Source organism: Glycine max, chromosome 19 (genome assembly GCF_000004515.6).
Source record: "Glycine max cultivar Williams 82 chromosome 19, Glycine_max_v4.0, whole genome shotgun sequence".
Lineage (NCBI taxonomy): Eukaryota > Viridiplantae > Streptophyta > Magnoliopsida > Fabales > Fabaceae > Glycine > Glycine max.
In genome coordinates, this window is record NC_038255.2 from 48,187,059 (window position 1) to 48,203,379 (window position 16,321).

Sequence of the window (16,321 nt, forward strand, 5' to 3'; positions counted from 1 at the left end):
AACTAAATTCCAATAACACAGCAAGAATTACACATTGAGAGAAACAAGTTGAGTGCATGAGTAAATGACACCAACGTGTGGTATACTGGCCTCAATGCAAACGAATGGAGTTAATTAAGCTTGGAAAAGAGTGTGTTGAGTGAATGTACAACACAGTAACTAAGTGGTAGGCACAAATGGAAATGGGATAAATTGCGTACACGCAACGGGTGCACAAGCTTGGGTGGCTCTAGGGCTCATGAGGTGCTTGCCGTTGTAACACTAACCACTCATCCACCTAACCATTTGAGTGGGAAATGGAAATTGAAAAGAAACGCATATTTGATCCCGCTAGGCTAAAGTTTGGTATATATGTATGGCCCAAAGAAAATAATAAAACCAATTTGCTAGTTTCCTCACTTGGCTAAGTTGGCTTTGCGTCTAGCTAGAAAAGTGATCAAAATGGACCCATGCACTGAATTCAAGCTTCAATTTCTTTCTTTGATTTTGTCTGGCAACTCTGAACTGGGTACCCCATGTCTTCTTCCAAATATTGTTTTGCTAATTATGCTAATTCGAAAAAATACGGCTACATTAACCGATAGTTGTACTCCAAAGGTTGCAAGAGTTAAACTCATAAAGATTACAATGACACCACATATCAGAAAGGTTCTCGTAAACATTAAATAAAAAAGAAGTATTGTGTGTAATTCGCAAAAATGTTAAGGGTGTTAATGTAATGTGTTAATTTAAACAATAAATATGTCAAGAAATATAACCTTAAAAAAATTTAAAATAGATAATAAATTAACAAACAGTATATACAATTGTTTAAACACATTATAGAACAAAAAGGAGCCATAAATATGTCAAGAAATATAACATTAAAACATATTTAAAATAAACGTCTAAATATTTCAATTAGTACCATAAGATTTTAAACAGTTCACATTAAAAATATTATATTGCAACAATATTTCAAACTAAAGTGTAAACAATATTTTTATTAGTACTATAATATTTAAAATATTACATATTTTAAATACCACATCAGTCAAGTGACACATGTTAAAAATAGAATAGATCAATTACAACAATAAAGACTTTTCAATCACTCATCAAACAATAAATTATAATTTACGAAAAAGTCTTCAATTTGAAAAATACATTAAATAATTTTTAAAAATGAGATACATTAGTTACAAAAGTAAATACTTTTAAACGACTTTTTTATACCAAACTTTTCAATGAATTTTTATTTAAAATAAATATTGATTGAAGACATTTTCTCAATCTAAATGTCATTGTTTAATAATCTCAATGGCCTATTAAACAATAACATTCATTTAGGAAAAGATATTAAAACACAATTTTATTTAAATAATAAAAAAATTCTATTTTATTTTATTATTTTAAAAAATTAAAAATCTTAAATATAATAAATGAATGCATATATTTAAACACTTTTAATTTGTAAAAATATTAAATTATTTTGAATTTAATTATTTTCATTTTTAAAATAAAAATAAAATATTCCATTTTTATAAAATAAATTCATCAATATAATAAATAAATGCATAATAATAAATAAATTAATACATGAATTCAAACAAACAAACAAATATTAAAATCATTAACGTCTATTTTCCTTTTCCTAATATTTAATAATGAAAAAAATGGTTAAAAAATATTCAAAGTGCTCTTCATATAAACGGACAAAATTGTGCCAAAACTTTATTTTTATCATATAAAAGAATTTTTTTATATGTTATGGTTTATGAAACTCGATTTTCTATTTTCTCTGGCTGACGAGACGATCATGGGCAGAAATAAATTAGTAAAGAAGAGAACTAAAGAAGTATAAAACAACAAAAGTGGCCACGCCGTAGATCATTTATTGACAACTAAGAAGAACGACACAACTACCGCACACCTCACCGTCATGTCTCGTGCTCTCAGTAAAATCAGACTGCACTTTTATATTAGGTTGCCTTTTTTCTTTTCTTCTCTTACACAAACCAAAATGCATAAACCCTATTGGCGTTTGATCCCATGCATATATATGATAATTGGACAATACTTTTGTTTTGTAACAAAATTTTAGTTTGAATTGCGCATATAAGTTTACTTAAATTATGCAAAAATTAAACAAGAAGTTAATTTTGATTCGGTATATTGACATTTTAATTTGCTTGCATCATTACTATATAATCATTGATATTTTATTATAAGTTAGTAACTCTTTATACAAGTATCGAAAAAAGAGAGTAACTCTTTACACATTGTCCTAAACTTTTGGATTGAATAATATCAGTGCATGAAGAAGAAAAAAAGTGCAAAGAAAGAGCGTCCGTGACACGATCGGTGAGATGTATATTTAGCAAAATCGTAAACTTTATAAGATTCGAAACGTGCAGCAATAAAAACCCGGCAAACACTGTCGTGTCGTGTGTGTATTAATCTCCCACCTCTTCACTTGTTCCTTCATTTTCTTCTTTATCTCACTTATTATTATTATTATTACCACCTCGTAACTCTTCCTTGATTAGCTCCGAAATTCAAGAGAAGAAAAATATTTTCAACAAAAATGGCTTTTCATCTGTTGCCAATGTCAGATTTGGGTGTGCTTCGTTAGCGAAACAAAAAGTACGTACAGTGTTGTTTTGTTTGTCTTAATTTGTTCCATGGAGATGGAGAGAGTTTTGTGGGTTGGCATTGCTATAGGACTTGTTTTCAGCAACTGGGTCGTAGGATATGAACAATATCACTTCAATGAAACAGAGTTGTCTTTATTAGAGGCTCATGAAGCTTCCTTGTCCTACGCCGGGACCGAGAGAAATAATCTTCTGCTGGTAGGACTCACCCTTATTCAAAATGCTGCTGCTAAAGGAGCAGGTAATAATCTAATTTCAATTTCAACCTTATTTTATTTATTTATAGTTATATAAACAAATTAAAATAACTTATGAAACAGGTTCAAGTATATAATTGCTTGATTTTCTTTGTGTACCACCCGGAAACCTTGCCTTCTCATTTTAATATTCGATTGTTGCTTGGAATGCACTTTGTCTGATTGATTTTTTTATTCTTATTTTTAATTTCGTACAAGTTCCAATTCTTAAAATTTTTATGCACTGATCGTTTGTTTGCTCGTGAGTATTTATTCAAGTGTTGGATGCTAGCATGCTATTTAAAGCAAATCTGTTATTATCGGTACTAATAATTAATTTGACCTATTTTTGTCAACCTCATATTTTGTTCCCACTTGTACTAAATTCTTGCACTTGTCTCTCCGTTACATTAATTATCAACTAACTAAAGTATGAATGTTTCTACATGAAGGAACTGCAATATTTTTTCGGAAAATTTTGGAATAGGTCGCAGTTTTTAACAATAATTGAGTATACTTTGCCTTTAATTTGGCTAAATATAATTCCTTTCTTTGGCTTTGGCAGTCTGCTTGGATGGAACATTGCCTGGTTATCATTGGCATCGGGGATATGGATCAGGAGCAAATAGCTGGCTTATTAATTTAGAGGTATTGCTTTACTTGATCTCTTTAATTAATTGTTCTGTTTCATTTTATTTTTCTGTAATAGATTTGTGTAGCAAATAATATATGCCTTGCAAAAGGTTGATAAGTCTTTCTTTTGACACTTCAGAAGCATTTCTTGTGAATGTGTTGTTGGAATCCCATTTTTGTCACATGACACGACAAGGCTGAAAATATTTAGAAATAAAAGTTTTAGGATCCCCAAATGTCATTGAGATTTTTTTTCTTCCTTTCTTTTTAAGGCATTATGTGTTGAGTTTGAACTGTTGATCAACTTACTTCCCTACCCTTCTGTGCTGTATAAGTTTATAGTGGTGTTCAAGTGAAAATTCTGTTGCAGGGTGGTGGATGGTGTAATAATATTAGAACATGTGTTTATCGCAAGAAAACCCGGCGTGGATCATCAGATTTCATGGAAAAGGAGATACCTTTTACTGGAATATTAAGTAATAAGGCTGAAGAAAATCCAGGTTTCCCTTCAATTGAACTAACTATCTGGAGTGCTCAAATTCTGCTCTTTTTCTTTTTTCTTGTCATAGGCATAGCCGTTTTGCTCATGTTTTTGTTTCTCATGTTTGTAGATTTTTTCAATTGGAATAGAGTAAAGCTTCGTTATTGTGATGGCGCCTCATTTACTGGGGATAGTGAAGATGAGGTACAGTTTGATATCTTGGTGTTCTTAAATTGATATTTTTGGTTAAAGAAGATGAAATAACAAAAGTTGTTGCTTTACAAATTTAAGTATTATATGTGGAATCGCATTTATAAACTGTTCACTTTAGTATAATGAGTACAGTTTGAGAGTGTCAATGTCAAGTCATTGTAGTAACCATGGTTTTAAATTTGCAACGGAATTTTTCAACAAATCTTAAAATTCGTGGTACATGTGGTTTACTGGTAGTGTAAGACTCTTTACGCTGTTAGTTAAACAAAAGTAAATCCAACACGAAGTACAAAGGGAAAAAACTTAAATGCACACAGAGGACTAATTTTGCGGAATATAGATTCTAGGCTCTCTTGGTTGAGTAGGTGTGAAGTGTGAAAATGGAATTAGAAAACAGGTTGAAATGAAGTACATCCACTTTCTTATGGGTTTATTGTACCACGAAAATATAAAGTGATTTTTGTTCCAATTTCTTCCTTCATACTTTCCACCTATTCAACCACCCTACAAGAGAACGCAAGATGCCTATGCTTAATTTCTTTTTGTTTCCTAGTCTACTACTCTAGTTCTTCTGAAATAGTTAATTTTGGCCAAGTTGTCGACACATCTCTTTCTTGGATAAAAGTTAGCTTTAGAAATTCAGAATTTGATAGCAGAAAATTGCATGAGTGAGACATTAGAAAGAGAAAATAGCATTGTTGACATATGCCCCTTGAATTGACTTGACATTCATATATATATATATGATCAATTGAGGGTTATTCCACGATATTTACTTGCATAAATTGTTTGTCCAAATAGACTGCAGAACTGCAATTCAGAGGACAGCGTATTTGGGCAGCTGCAATGGAAGATTTGATGTCAAAAGGAATGCGTTTTGCCAATCAGGTTATAGACATATATAATGCTATTTCAGTAATCTTTCATCTCATGCTATGTACATCTCATTTTGCTTCAGGCTCTTCTTTCGGGATGCTCTGCGGGTGGCCTGGCTACTATTATTCATTGTGATGAATTTCGTGGTCTCTTTCCAAGGACCACCAAAGTGAAATGTCTTAGTGATGCTGGGTTGTTTCTTGATGTGTAAGTGGCAAACTGAAGTATTTCATGCTTTCAGTGCCATTTCCACCATCATCATAGAATTTTTGTTCTTAAATTTGTGACTTATTGTTGTTTCCTTTGGAATTATAGGATTGATGTATCTGGAGGGCATACCCTTAGGAATTTATACAGTGGTGTTGTAGGATTGCAGGTAAGAAATCTATTAAGAAAGCACTTCCATATTTCATGGTTCTCTTGAGAATTGACTGATAGTATGTGGTTCATCAACTATAGAACCAAAAGCTAATGTTGAATGTAATGTAAAATTTACTCTAGCATTGTGTTAGACATATCCTGTCTGGTCAATAATCTTTGACATGGTTTTTGCTGAACCTGAGCAGGAAATCATATTATTAGCAGTTAAATTTTATTTTGAAAACCATTTTTTAATTAAAACAGCATGTAGACGATTCCAATTTCCAAACAGTTTGTATGGTTTCAAAACTCAGCCAGTTTACATGAGTATAAGCTTCAAGGCATGCTGATAAATATATGTTTAATCATTGCAGGGAGCACAGAAGAATCTGCCACAAATTTGTACTAATCACCTTGATCCCATCTCGGTAATCATTGACTTCTCTTATACCAAAAACTTAGGAATATCAGTTTCATTTGAAAGAATTTGCAGAAAACGGATACATCATTGTTGATTGCTCTTAATTGAACTTTCAATGACTTGTTTTCTATCCCTTTTCAGTGCTTCTTTCCTCAAAACTTGATTGCCAGTGTTAAGACCCCGCTATTCATTCTTAATGCTGCTTATGATTCATGGCAGGTTAATTTTCTCACTTTATCAACTGGTAGTCTTAACTGGTAATAGATCATAATTTCTGGGAATAATGATCATTATATTAATTGTTGACAGATTAGGCTAAATAAATAAATTTTCCTGCTTATCCTCAGATCCAGTCCAGTTTAGCTCCTCCATCAGCAGATCCCCATGGCTATTGGCAACAATGTAGATTAAACCATGCTAAATGTACTGGACCACAAATTCAATTTCTGCAAGGTAATATGATGTATGAGATATAACATTGATGACAAGTGGAATGAAGTCTTCAATAAATCATTCAGTCGATTGAGACGTTTCACTCTCTTTGATACAGGATTCAGGAATCATATGCTGAATGCTATTAAATACTTCTCAAGATCAAAGCAGAATGGCTTGTTTATTAATTCTTGTTTTTCTCACTGCCAAACTGAGAGGCAGGATACATGGTTTGCTGACAATTCTCCTGTTATTAGGAACAAGGTGAGCCTGACACTGTAGATTAATGCAATTTCAGTTTGACATGTTGACATGAGCTTGTTTTCCTAATGTAAATTGTAGCCATTGAAAAGTTCAAAGAAAACAGAAGAGGAGGGCGAATATTTGATGGTTCTTCCATAAGTTAAACTTATGCAGAAGTTAATATCAACTTTTGGAGAAACTACATGAGAAAAGTTCTTTCAATTAGCTTATATATAAGTTAGTTTTAACTTCGGGAGAAGCTTAATCCATTTTAACTTCTTATTTTTTTCTTCTATAAGTGCCTATTGAGAAGTTTATCCAAACATGACTTAAATCCTATAGCACTCACTATAGAACATCGATTCACCTGTAGAAACATTATGGTAAGTTATAGATGGTTTAGGAATATGTTACTTAATAGTGATTGCTTGCTAGTAATAAAACATTGCTGTGGTTTGTGTTTGTAAGTCACCCTGATAAATCTCTTTAATTTAAAGATGTTAATGTATCTAATGTTTAGATATTGACAATATACAGGCAATTGCTCTGGCTGTTGGAGACTGGTATTTCGATCGAGCAGGTGTTAAGGCCATTGATTGTCCTTACCCTTGTGATAATACATGCCATCATCTGATTTTCAGATGAGCCAAATTTCATCCATCATCTCGTTCATTTTTGCCCTTCTTCTGATCAGTGGAGATGCTATTCAATCAAGTTATGGAAAACAATAAAAGAAAAGAGGAAGCTGATGCAAATTTAATCTGTCAACTATTACCATGTTGGCGTAAGTACTTTTCATGTTAGGAATGCCATGGTGCAGCAGTGATCAAATGTCATCACTTAGTTCCCTTCTAGCTTGGAACAAAAAGAACGTGTTCCAACAAAGTTTGGTACACTTAGTCAGTAGATAGTTGTGTTCTTAATTGTCATAGGAGTTGATTCATTATTGTGTATGTGAAAAACACTTGACTAGAAAAGGTAAAACTCATTGAGTAATTTACGTCTTGTAAGTTGTTTCGGATACTCATACCCAACGAAACTGAAAAAAAAAAAAGGGATGTGTTTAAAGTGTTATAACATTATTAGCTAATTTACCAGTGATCTAAAGTATATTTTATAGTATTTAATTAAAACAAAATATTAAAGTAATTTTTTTCTCTTTCCTCAATGTCTCCGTGATATATATGCATTTACGCGAATTTATCTTCAATTAAATTGTTATCAAATCCCCTGCCCTTCCAAAAATAAAGTAAAATCGAAAGAATTATACGTAAGAAAGAGGCATCCGAAACATTATCAAAAAAAAAAAAAAAAATGAGAATAAGGGGTTTTCTTATGTGTATGTCTCAACAAAACTACTGAGAATATACAATGTTGCTATACAAAGGCCAGAACCAAACCAGTGCGTGTTTGAATTGGCATTCATGATGTGAATCTAAACATGCTAAGATTCTTATATTTGGTTGGATTGAGTGCACACTGCACGTCGTTGGGTTGGGCTTGGCCCAAAGTTCCTTATGTTCCAGCTGCCCAACCCAATCACTTCTAATTTCCAATCATCAATCACAAGGATTCCAATCTTTCCTCCAAAAACAAAATTCAATACTTCATCTATACTTCAAGGCCATGTATTCCTACAAGCACGGAGATAATATTCGTGTATGAATTTGCCGATGCAAATCTTTGTTGTATGGGTTAACACTATTCTTACCCAAATTTATTGAGAAGGAATAACTCTTGCAGACACCTAATTTTGTTTAAAACGTGGGCATGAAGTCGTTAATTTTTAATTAGTATGCGACATTAACATAGTCCTCTCCATTGCTTCCTATCATTCTATGTAGTATCATATACACATGCCTTCGAATTCATTGTGCACTGCATTAAACTTTGGCCTCACTTTCTTTCTTTTAAACTATGCATAAATTATCCGTCCAAAGGATCAAATCTTCTGACAAGGTTATTTTATAATCAACGTACCGTCATTATTAGTTCAATCATTATCGAAAATCATTTATTCATCTTTGTCATGATCAACAAATTGTTTATTAGTTACTTGTCCTTGTATATATAGATTGTCTTGAAGACAATAATTAACAAATTATAAACGAAAAGTTTTTGTTTAGAAAATGTAACATGATGCGAATACATTTTTAATTGCCGTAATTTTTATATAAAAAACTATTTTTTTTTAACAAAACCGTGTGTGCCCAAGCAACTTTGTGAGCTTTGTTTAACTAGAAATTAATATATTATGGGAGATCAAACATGGGATTGCTTTTCCATTATCCCATTATCCTACTCGAGATTTTTGTTCTGTTCCTGTACAGTGATGATTGTAGGGGCCCAGCAAATAAAGCCAATAATTTGTTTCACATGGTTAGAGATTCTAAACATGGAATCAGAATTGTCTGCAAATTAAACAATGAACAAGGTCGGAAATAATTAAATGACTAAGAGTTATTGAATGTGTGTGCACATGGACAATAAACTAGTGCCAATAGGAACAAATCGTGTTGGAAGTGATTAAATTTAAGTATATAATGGGGATGGTTTTAGTATTTGTACCTATGGCTCCACAATTTGTCCTTATGTATGTATGAATAAACAAACTTTAATTTTTTTAAAAAAATATTCGGTTTTATGCCTCAACCTTATAGGGATCTTTCTGATTAGTATGATGTAAGAAGCTTACTTTTCTTCCTTTTCATAAGATGGTTTGTAAAATTTAGATAGTTTATCATGTAATTTGAGAAAAATGAAAAGGCAGGTGCCACTGTCTCAGCGGCTAAATGCTTTGAAACAGTTCAACTTAAGCTTTTTTGATGGAGAAATGCTTAAGAAATTAAAGGAGGGGCTAGTACAAAATCATTCGGTTCTGTTGTTGAAGTGTGTGTTTATACATTGAGAGAAAAGAAAACCTGAACAATTTAAGTTTTTGTTTTTCCTGTAGTTTAATGTTCAATGAATAATTTTAGTAATTTACTAATTTTAAAGAATATAAAAGGAAGAAAGGACGGAGTAAGGCTAAAGAGGACTTAAGAAATAAGGCCATGGAAGAGAGGAAGATTTTTTTTCTTCTTAAAGTTGGTATTGTGCATTGTAGGTCTCAATGCTACATACAAATAGATACAAATTAAAGAGATGTAATACAAAAAGTAAGCCTTTACCCATGTCACTCTCTCAACACACTATACAAAACTCAATCTCACCCATAATATAACTATTAATTAATTAATCACACATAATTTAACTATTAATGGAAAACAATAGGCTTTCACACAACAAAAACAAAACTCATACAATTTTATTGGCCCGTGTAAAAAAAAACAAAAAAAAAAAAAAGAGATACACTTGGCCACTTTGGTCTTGAAGAAAAGACAATATAATATTATAACACACTCTTTTGGAAAGTGAAACCGTCAAAACAAAAAAGAAAACCACAACTATCGTAAAAGAGTGTGACCAGTAAAGACCTCCATCATAGGTGAGAAAAGAGATTTAGATAGGTATCTAATTAAGGTAAAATGAGTAACCAACAAAAAAGCTTCATTGCAGGGGTTAATTAAGAGACATGGGGAAGAAGATCTCAACAAAATGACAAGGGAAAAGTCTACAAGAAAAATCGTCATGCACTAATAGGGAGAAATGAAGAAGGAAAACGAGGTGATGCACGGAAATTGTTCTGAAGCTTTCCATTTTACCACAAAAACTTACCTTGCAAGGTGGTCATTTGAAGTAAATCTCTATTTTATGATTCTCGTTAAATATTTATAAATCTAAATTTAAATTTTCATATTAAATCGGTTACTTCAACATCTTCTTTTAAATATAAATTTGAATTTTAAATTTAATATCAGTCACGTGTCCTCTACACACACACACACACACACACACACACATATATATATATATATATATATATATATATATATATATATATATATATATATATATATATATATAAGTGTGTGTATTTACTTGACTGTTGGTTTCGTGAGATATATTATGCCTATTGTCACTAGCAAATTTAAATGTATTTATATTTTTTTTAGAAAGATATCTAGTTAGAACATAATTGCTAGGGTTGGGTTATGGCTGGTGTCTGATTTTTCTAAGCAAAAAATATCATTCTCTATGGAGTTGGTACTGATGACATGAAGGCTTTATAGAGATTTTGTTGGTTTCTTAAATTTTAAATTGAGTTGTATTCAATGTTTTTACGAGTTTTTGTTTTGATACAGGGATATAGAATACGTGTTTTATAGAAGAGGATCCTTATTTATAAGTTTCATAATAATTTTGGTGAGGATTCTGTATACTACTCCATTTAACATTTGGTGTTGCTGCAACTGGTGGTAGTTATCTCGTCACCATAATCACAAGATAATTTTTTTAGCTTTCAACTGAGGTAACCTTACTAGATAGTAGTTATGTAGCTAAAAAAAGTTTGATCTTGTCTATATTTTTGACATTACTAGGGTTGGATTTGACAGTGATTATCTAGTTGGTATAGTGCATATTAGGCATGGTTGGTTATATAGATGTGTTAATATAATTGGTTATATTGCTAATTGGTGTTGGAATTGAGAAAGAGTTGGAAAGGAATGACTATAGGAAAAAAAAGTATTGAAATTATGGAAGATTTAGTTTTTTATTGTTAGTTAGTGCATTATCTAGGTATATATCCATGGCTTTGGCTGTTAATTACTAATGTGGATTTCATAAAAAAAAATATATAATATAATCTTTGGTCGTGAATAGTAATTTGTTGATAATTATGAAATATGATTTAGTGTAGTAGTAATTAATTAAATTAATATGCTAATCGGGGTTGTAGTCTACCAACCTTTCTTAATGTTCCCATGCACAAATATATAAAGGATAATGCAATATTTTCTTATATTATTCAAGTTTTGGATTAACCTTAATTAATGAAATGTAATGTTTCCTTCGTATAACTATCAAACTCTAGCTGGCCACAATCTATGTTTCAAGTTAATAATTAATTAATTAATTTATTAATCAATAAATTTATTTCTTCATTTATTAAATGACATTAGCCAGGGTCTTAAATTAGTTGTCATAATTATACATATATCTTAAAATAATTATCAAGATTGAAGGATTCCTTATTAGTCAACCATTAATGCTTCAAGTATTTAGTCATAATCAATATCTATTAAAGTAGCATCGTGTGGCATTATTTATTTAAATCAAATTATCAAAATATACTAAATGACTCATTTATTAATATTATAATTTAATCATTTTTACGAAAAGTATCTCACTGATAATTTAATAACCACATTAATTATTAATATTTCTTAGTTGAGTTTGTTTGATAATCATACTTACTTATGCACGGTTTATATATGTAATTTAATAAATAAAAATAGATTATTTTTATATCAAATAGAAAGTATAATATATATTGATTTATGTAAACTTATGTTTCATTCTCAATAATATTACGGATTTACGGTCAAGAACAACGCAAAATAAATTTTGAAAAACTTGTTTCTTATTATCCGGATTTCACTTACAGAAGCAGAAAAAAGTCCGACATTACTTACCAATAAATATGATTATGAGTATAAACAACAAATACGACATTTTTTATCTAAGGAAATAAATGCAATGTGTTTGAGTCATTTTATGATAGAACGGACGATGCACATTGTATACTTCATCCCCAACAGAATTATGGGTTCTTCAATTCTTTCATTTTCAGATATTTTTTCTTCTGTCACGCACTGTGAAAAACAGGTCCAAGTGAGGGACCCATTTTCTACAGGCTTAGGCCCACGCGACAGAATCCTATCGTCATTACTTCAAAATGCCGATTTCTTTGGATACTTCCTAAATTAATTCACATCTCAAAATTACGATGAAAAATTTAAAAGTTGAAGTAATTATTTATTGTTTTAACCTTTAACATGATTTTAGAATTTATTGTAGTCGAATTAATAGCTAATTTAAACATATATTTTTAGCTACATTTTCAAGTGGTTGAACTTTGAAGCAGTAAATAGGCACCTGCACATGAAGAAAAAAACTTAAACTTAAGTGTACTTTTGTTCTTATATCGTAATGGTGTATCGTTGGTCTCTTATATTTTATTGTTGAAATTCAAGTATCATAACTGTATAATTTTTATCTTTTAATTGGTCTTTCGTCAAATATTTGACAAATTTTCATAATATAATACTAAATGATAACATAATAATTAACCTGTTGTTTGACACATATGTTAACCCAATTTAACTGTATTTTTTATCCTTTACAATTATAATATCATGTAAATAAAAATGTAATATAATTAAGTGATGCCAATATATATATAACAAACAACATATTATTGACATGTATATCACGTTATTAACACGTCATCATTTCATTAAATATTTAATGAAAGATTCTTAGAAGAACTAAAATGGTACAATTACACTTTCAAAAGCATGTAATTTGTACAACTAAGATCTTAGAATCAAAATTGCATAATTACGATACCTAGAAAATAAAAAATACAATTAAGTCTTTAAAATGTTATTCTCCCCCGTGTTTCTTCAAATCAAGTAGCTCATTCTTTTACTTTGATTTTAGTATAATTAAACTAGAAAAAAGTTTTAAAAAAACATGACTAAATCACATAAATCAATCCAATGATTTTGTAAAAATACACAATTGTCTACTATTTTTTTAACATTTACAATAATCTCTTTTTAGGGGAGTCATGTGTAATGTTTTTTAAACATTTAAGGGGAGCGTTAGTGTATATTTTAAAATAATTATGGGAGATTATTGTAGGAGTAGATAAAGTGTTAATTCGTTGACAAATATACTAAATGTCCAAGTAATAAAGACTCGGAAGTTCGAGTGTCAATTTTCACATAGATTTTGTTTTGTACTTGTGTTAGATAATTTCCAATTTATAAGAAAAAAAGATAAGATGAGATATAAAAGATAACTTTAAAAGAACACAGTATAAATAGAAAAAATAATAATAGGAAATTCAATGGGATGAGAATGTTAGGACCTAGGATGTCTTATTTGTCTAAGATGTATTATTTGTGATTTTTCTTTATCAATCAAGTGAATTTATCCTACCCCCACATCTGTTAGACTACTTGTCCTGATGTCTCACGATTACAAACATATTTTACCTATCTATCTCCCAAATGTCTTTACAAATAGTCAATAGATAAAATGCATAAAATTCTAATTCTAAATGTTTGCTTTGATGAATCACTCTATGTCTAGCAATAATTTTATTAAGATACTCCTTCCTTTTAGTTCTATTATAAATTATCCTTTGTCGAGCACCTAACTCCCAAAGATGATGCAAGGAGGAATAATGCATTAAATTAAAAATAAGAAAGGATAATAGGAAAGAAAACACTTGTTTACATTGATAAATATGAAGTGTACAATACATCTTTTGACTTTTTGGGCTTATTAGACCCTAACTAAGGATTTAACTTCTCATAGTCATAAGGGGTCTTACACTAAAAAAGGGGTATAAGAACTAATGGAGGAGAAGGGATGGAAAAAGGGAGTAGAAAATGATGAAAGAGAAGAAAGAATTTCCTAAGGAATAGTTTTCCAACTTTAAGTGTGTATTAGAGTGCTCTCAAACTTATCGTGTCTTTTCTCCCTGGCTTGACTTTCTTTTTGTAGCTGATGGAGTGAACTTGAGCTTGACTTCCTTTCTATAGTTATTGGAGTAGACTTGGGTCTCAAAAAAACTTTTTTATTTATATTTTTTATATTTTTTTACTTTTAATCCCCCATTTTCATGTCTGCAAGTCATAAATAAAAAAATATCAATTCTTAATATTTAAGCCAAAAATAACTGTTACTAAATATTTTTAAAGATCTTTTCAATATATTTTTATTATAAAAAATAACTCATATTTAATTGTTATCATAAAGATAGAATTATTTGTATAATTTTATGAAACTTTAGGGATGTTAGTATAATGTACTAAAAAAACATTGAATGTTAAAATTTGAAAACAATATTTAATTTTGAGAAAACTTGAAAAAAAAATGGTAGCAATAAATTATACTATTAATATATAATTATTAAAATAATGATACTTCAAAAACAATATTAGACTTTGGATTGGATTTGGACGATTTGAAGTACAATTTGAATTGGTCTTCAAAATACATTAGGTCAAATTTTTACACCCAAATCTATCAAATTAACTTCAAGTCAGAACACGTCACTTGGATTAGGGAGGTCATGAAACCCCCTAATGGATTGTCAGTTCATAAAACGATGCGTTAGTGGTAACCTATCAAAACCTACCCCCTTGAAAAAAGAAATTTTCATCTCAATACTCAAAGTGTGCATGATTTCAATCTACCTCCTCAACCTGAAACATTAATTAAATTAAGAAATTCTATACAAATTACACATAGGATAATAGCTAGGTTCTGGAAAATGCTAATGATAAAATAGAAATTGAATAAAACAACAAGTGAACTTGATAAACCAACCTGAGAAGTCAACTCGTCAACTCATCCTTAACATGTACGATTGATATATATTAGGTTTGTTGGATAATTTAATCTACCTCCACATTTTTGACAAGTTAATCCATCAAGAATAACCTACTTTGCCTGGCAAGGCAGTGACAATTGCAAGGCCATTTAGGCAGTTGCCTTATGCCTCCAAATTATTAAGGTCTAAATTTTTTTATACTTTTTTAAAAATATATAATAATTATTAACTAGAATTATTATATGATATATTATATATGAGAAAAAAATGTTTTATACTGGTTATGTAATTTTTTTTACACAATTATTCAATTACAATCTATTATGCATAATAAATTTATTAATTTTTAAAATAATTTAAATGATAATATATGATTGAAAGATGATATAAAACTATTTTATATTTGTCAATGCATAAACGTTAAACCCATTATCTATTATTATTTTTATTAGTAAGACCTTAATTTTAAAATTGTATTAATTGAACGATTGAGAACTTCAAACGAATATGGATAATAATATTGTATTTCTCTTAAAAATATTTTAAGTTCTATCAAGTATTATAATATTGAAGATCTAGATTTAATTTTAAAAATAAAGATATTACACCAAATATAGAGAAAAGAAATTTGTATTTCACTAAAAAATATATATTAGTTATTTTTTATAAAAAAAGTTTTTTTTTTCAAATTTATATATATATATATATTAAAATGTCATTTGGTAATATTTGTAATTATTTTTATTGTTTAAAGTAATTTTTCAAAATTAAAACTACTCAAAATTTCTTTGATATTAACTATATTAAAAGATAAATTAAATGTTTTTATGATTTTATGTATTGATAATAAAAGTTTAAAAACACTTAATTATATTACTTTCAATAGTAATTTTGTAATCAAACAAAAAGAATAAGATTTGACAAATTATATTAAATTATTAGTCTTTAAATATACTCGTCTAAGACCTTAAAACATTTAGACATCCTCTTTTTGTCCAGGGACGACAAAACAAGTTGACACGATCCTTCATTAGTCCACTGTAAATAAGTTGGTTAGTCCAACCCTAATCTGTCCTGTTTTATCATTCTTATATATATATATATATATTAAAATTTATTAAAAATTATAAAATTTTATTGGTGTTATTTTTTATTTAATGAGTGTTTAAAATTATCTTTATTTAATGAAATCATTTTCTTAAAATCGGTCCCATTAACTAGAAAATTGATTTTAAAATAAAAATTACTCTAACTTGGATCAATTTACAAATAAAATATTTT

At 29.4% G+C, this 16,321-nt stretch overlaps 1 protein-coding gene across 2 annotated transcripts; it reads left to right on the forward strand.

Annotated features, from left to right (window-relative positions):
* Positions 1-1,842: 1,842 nt before the first annotated feature.
* On the forward strand, positions 1,843-7,524 carry LOC100788448 (pectin acetylesterase 10). 2 transcript variants are annotated; one of them, XM_006604713.4, is made up of 13 exons: positions 1,850-1,965; positions 2,294-2,874; positions 3,435-3,517; positions 3,873-4,002; positions 4,114-4,187; positions 4,998-5,084; positions 5,155-5,279; positions 5,388-5,448; positions 5,807-5,860; positions 5,995-6,072; positions 6,201-6,306; positions 6,404-6,549; positions 7,066-7,524. In XM_006604713.4, exons 2-13 carry the CDS (start codon positions 2,664-2,666, stop codon positions 7,171-7,173), a joined length of 1,263 nt encoding a protein of 420 aa, XP_006604776.1. In that variant the 5' UTR covers positions 1,850-1,965; positions 2,294-2,663; the 3' UTR covers positions 7,174-7,524. The 2 variants fall into 2 exon arrangements, with proteins under 2 accessions (XP_014627273.1, XP_006604776.1); XM_014771787.3 differs by lacking the exons at positions 6,404-6,549; positions 7,066-7,524 and having other exon boundaries at positions 1,843-1,965; positions 6,163-6,299.
* The last annotated feature ends 8,797 nt before the right edge of the window (positions 7,525-16,321 follow it).

Bases quoted from the DNA above. Each gene is read 5' to 3' on its own strand.
- LOC100788448 (XM_006604713.4), top strand. From the start codon at position 2,664: ATGGAGATGGAGAGAGTTTTGTGGGTTGGCATTGCTATAGGACTTGTT. The intron at 2,875-3,434 runs GTAATAATCTAA...TGGCTTTGGCAG, and splicing joins TGCTGCTGCTAAAGGAGCAG to TCTGCTTGGATGGAACATTG. The intron at 3,518-3,872 runs GTATTGCTTTAC...ATTCTGTTGCAG, and splicing joins GCTGGCTTATTAATTTAGAG to GGTGGTGGATGGTGTAATAA.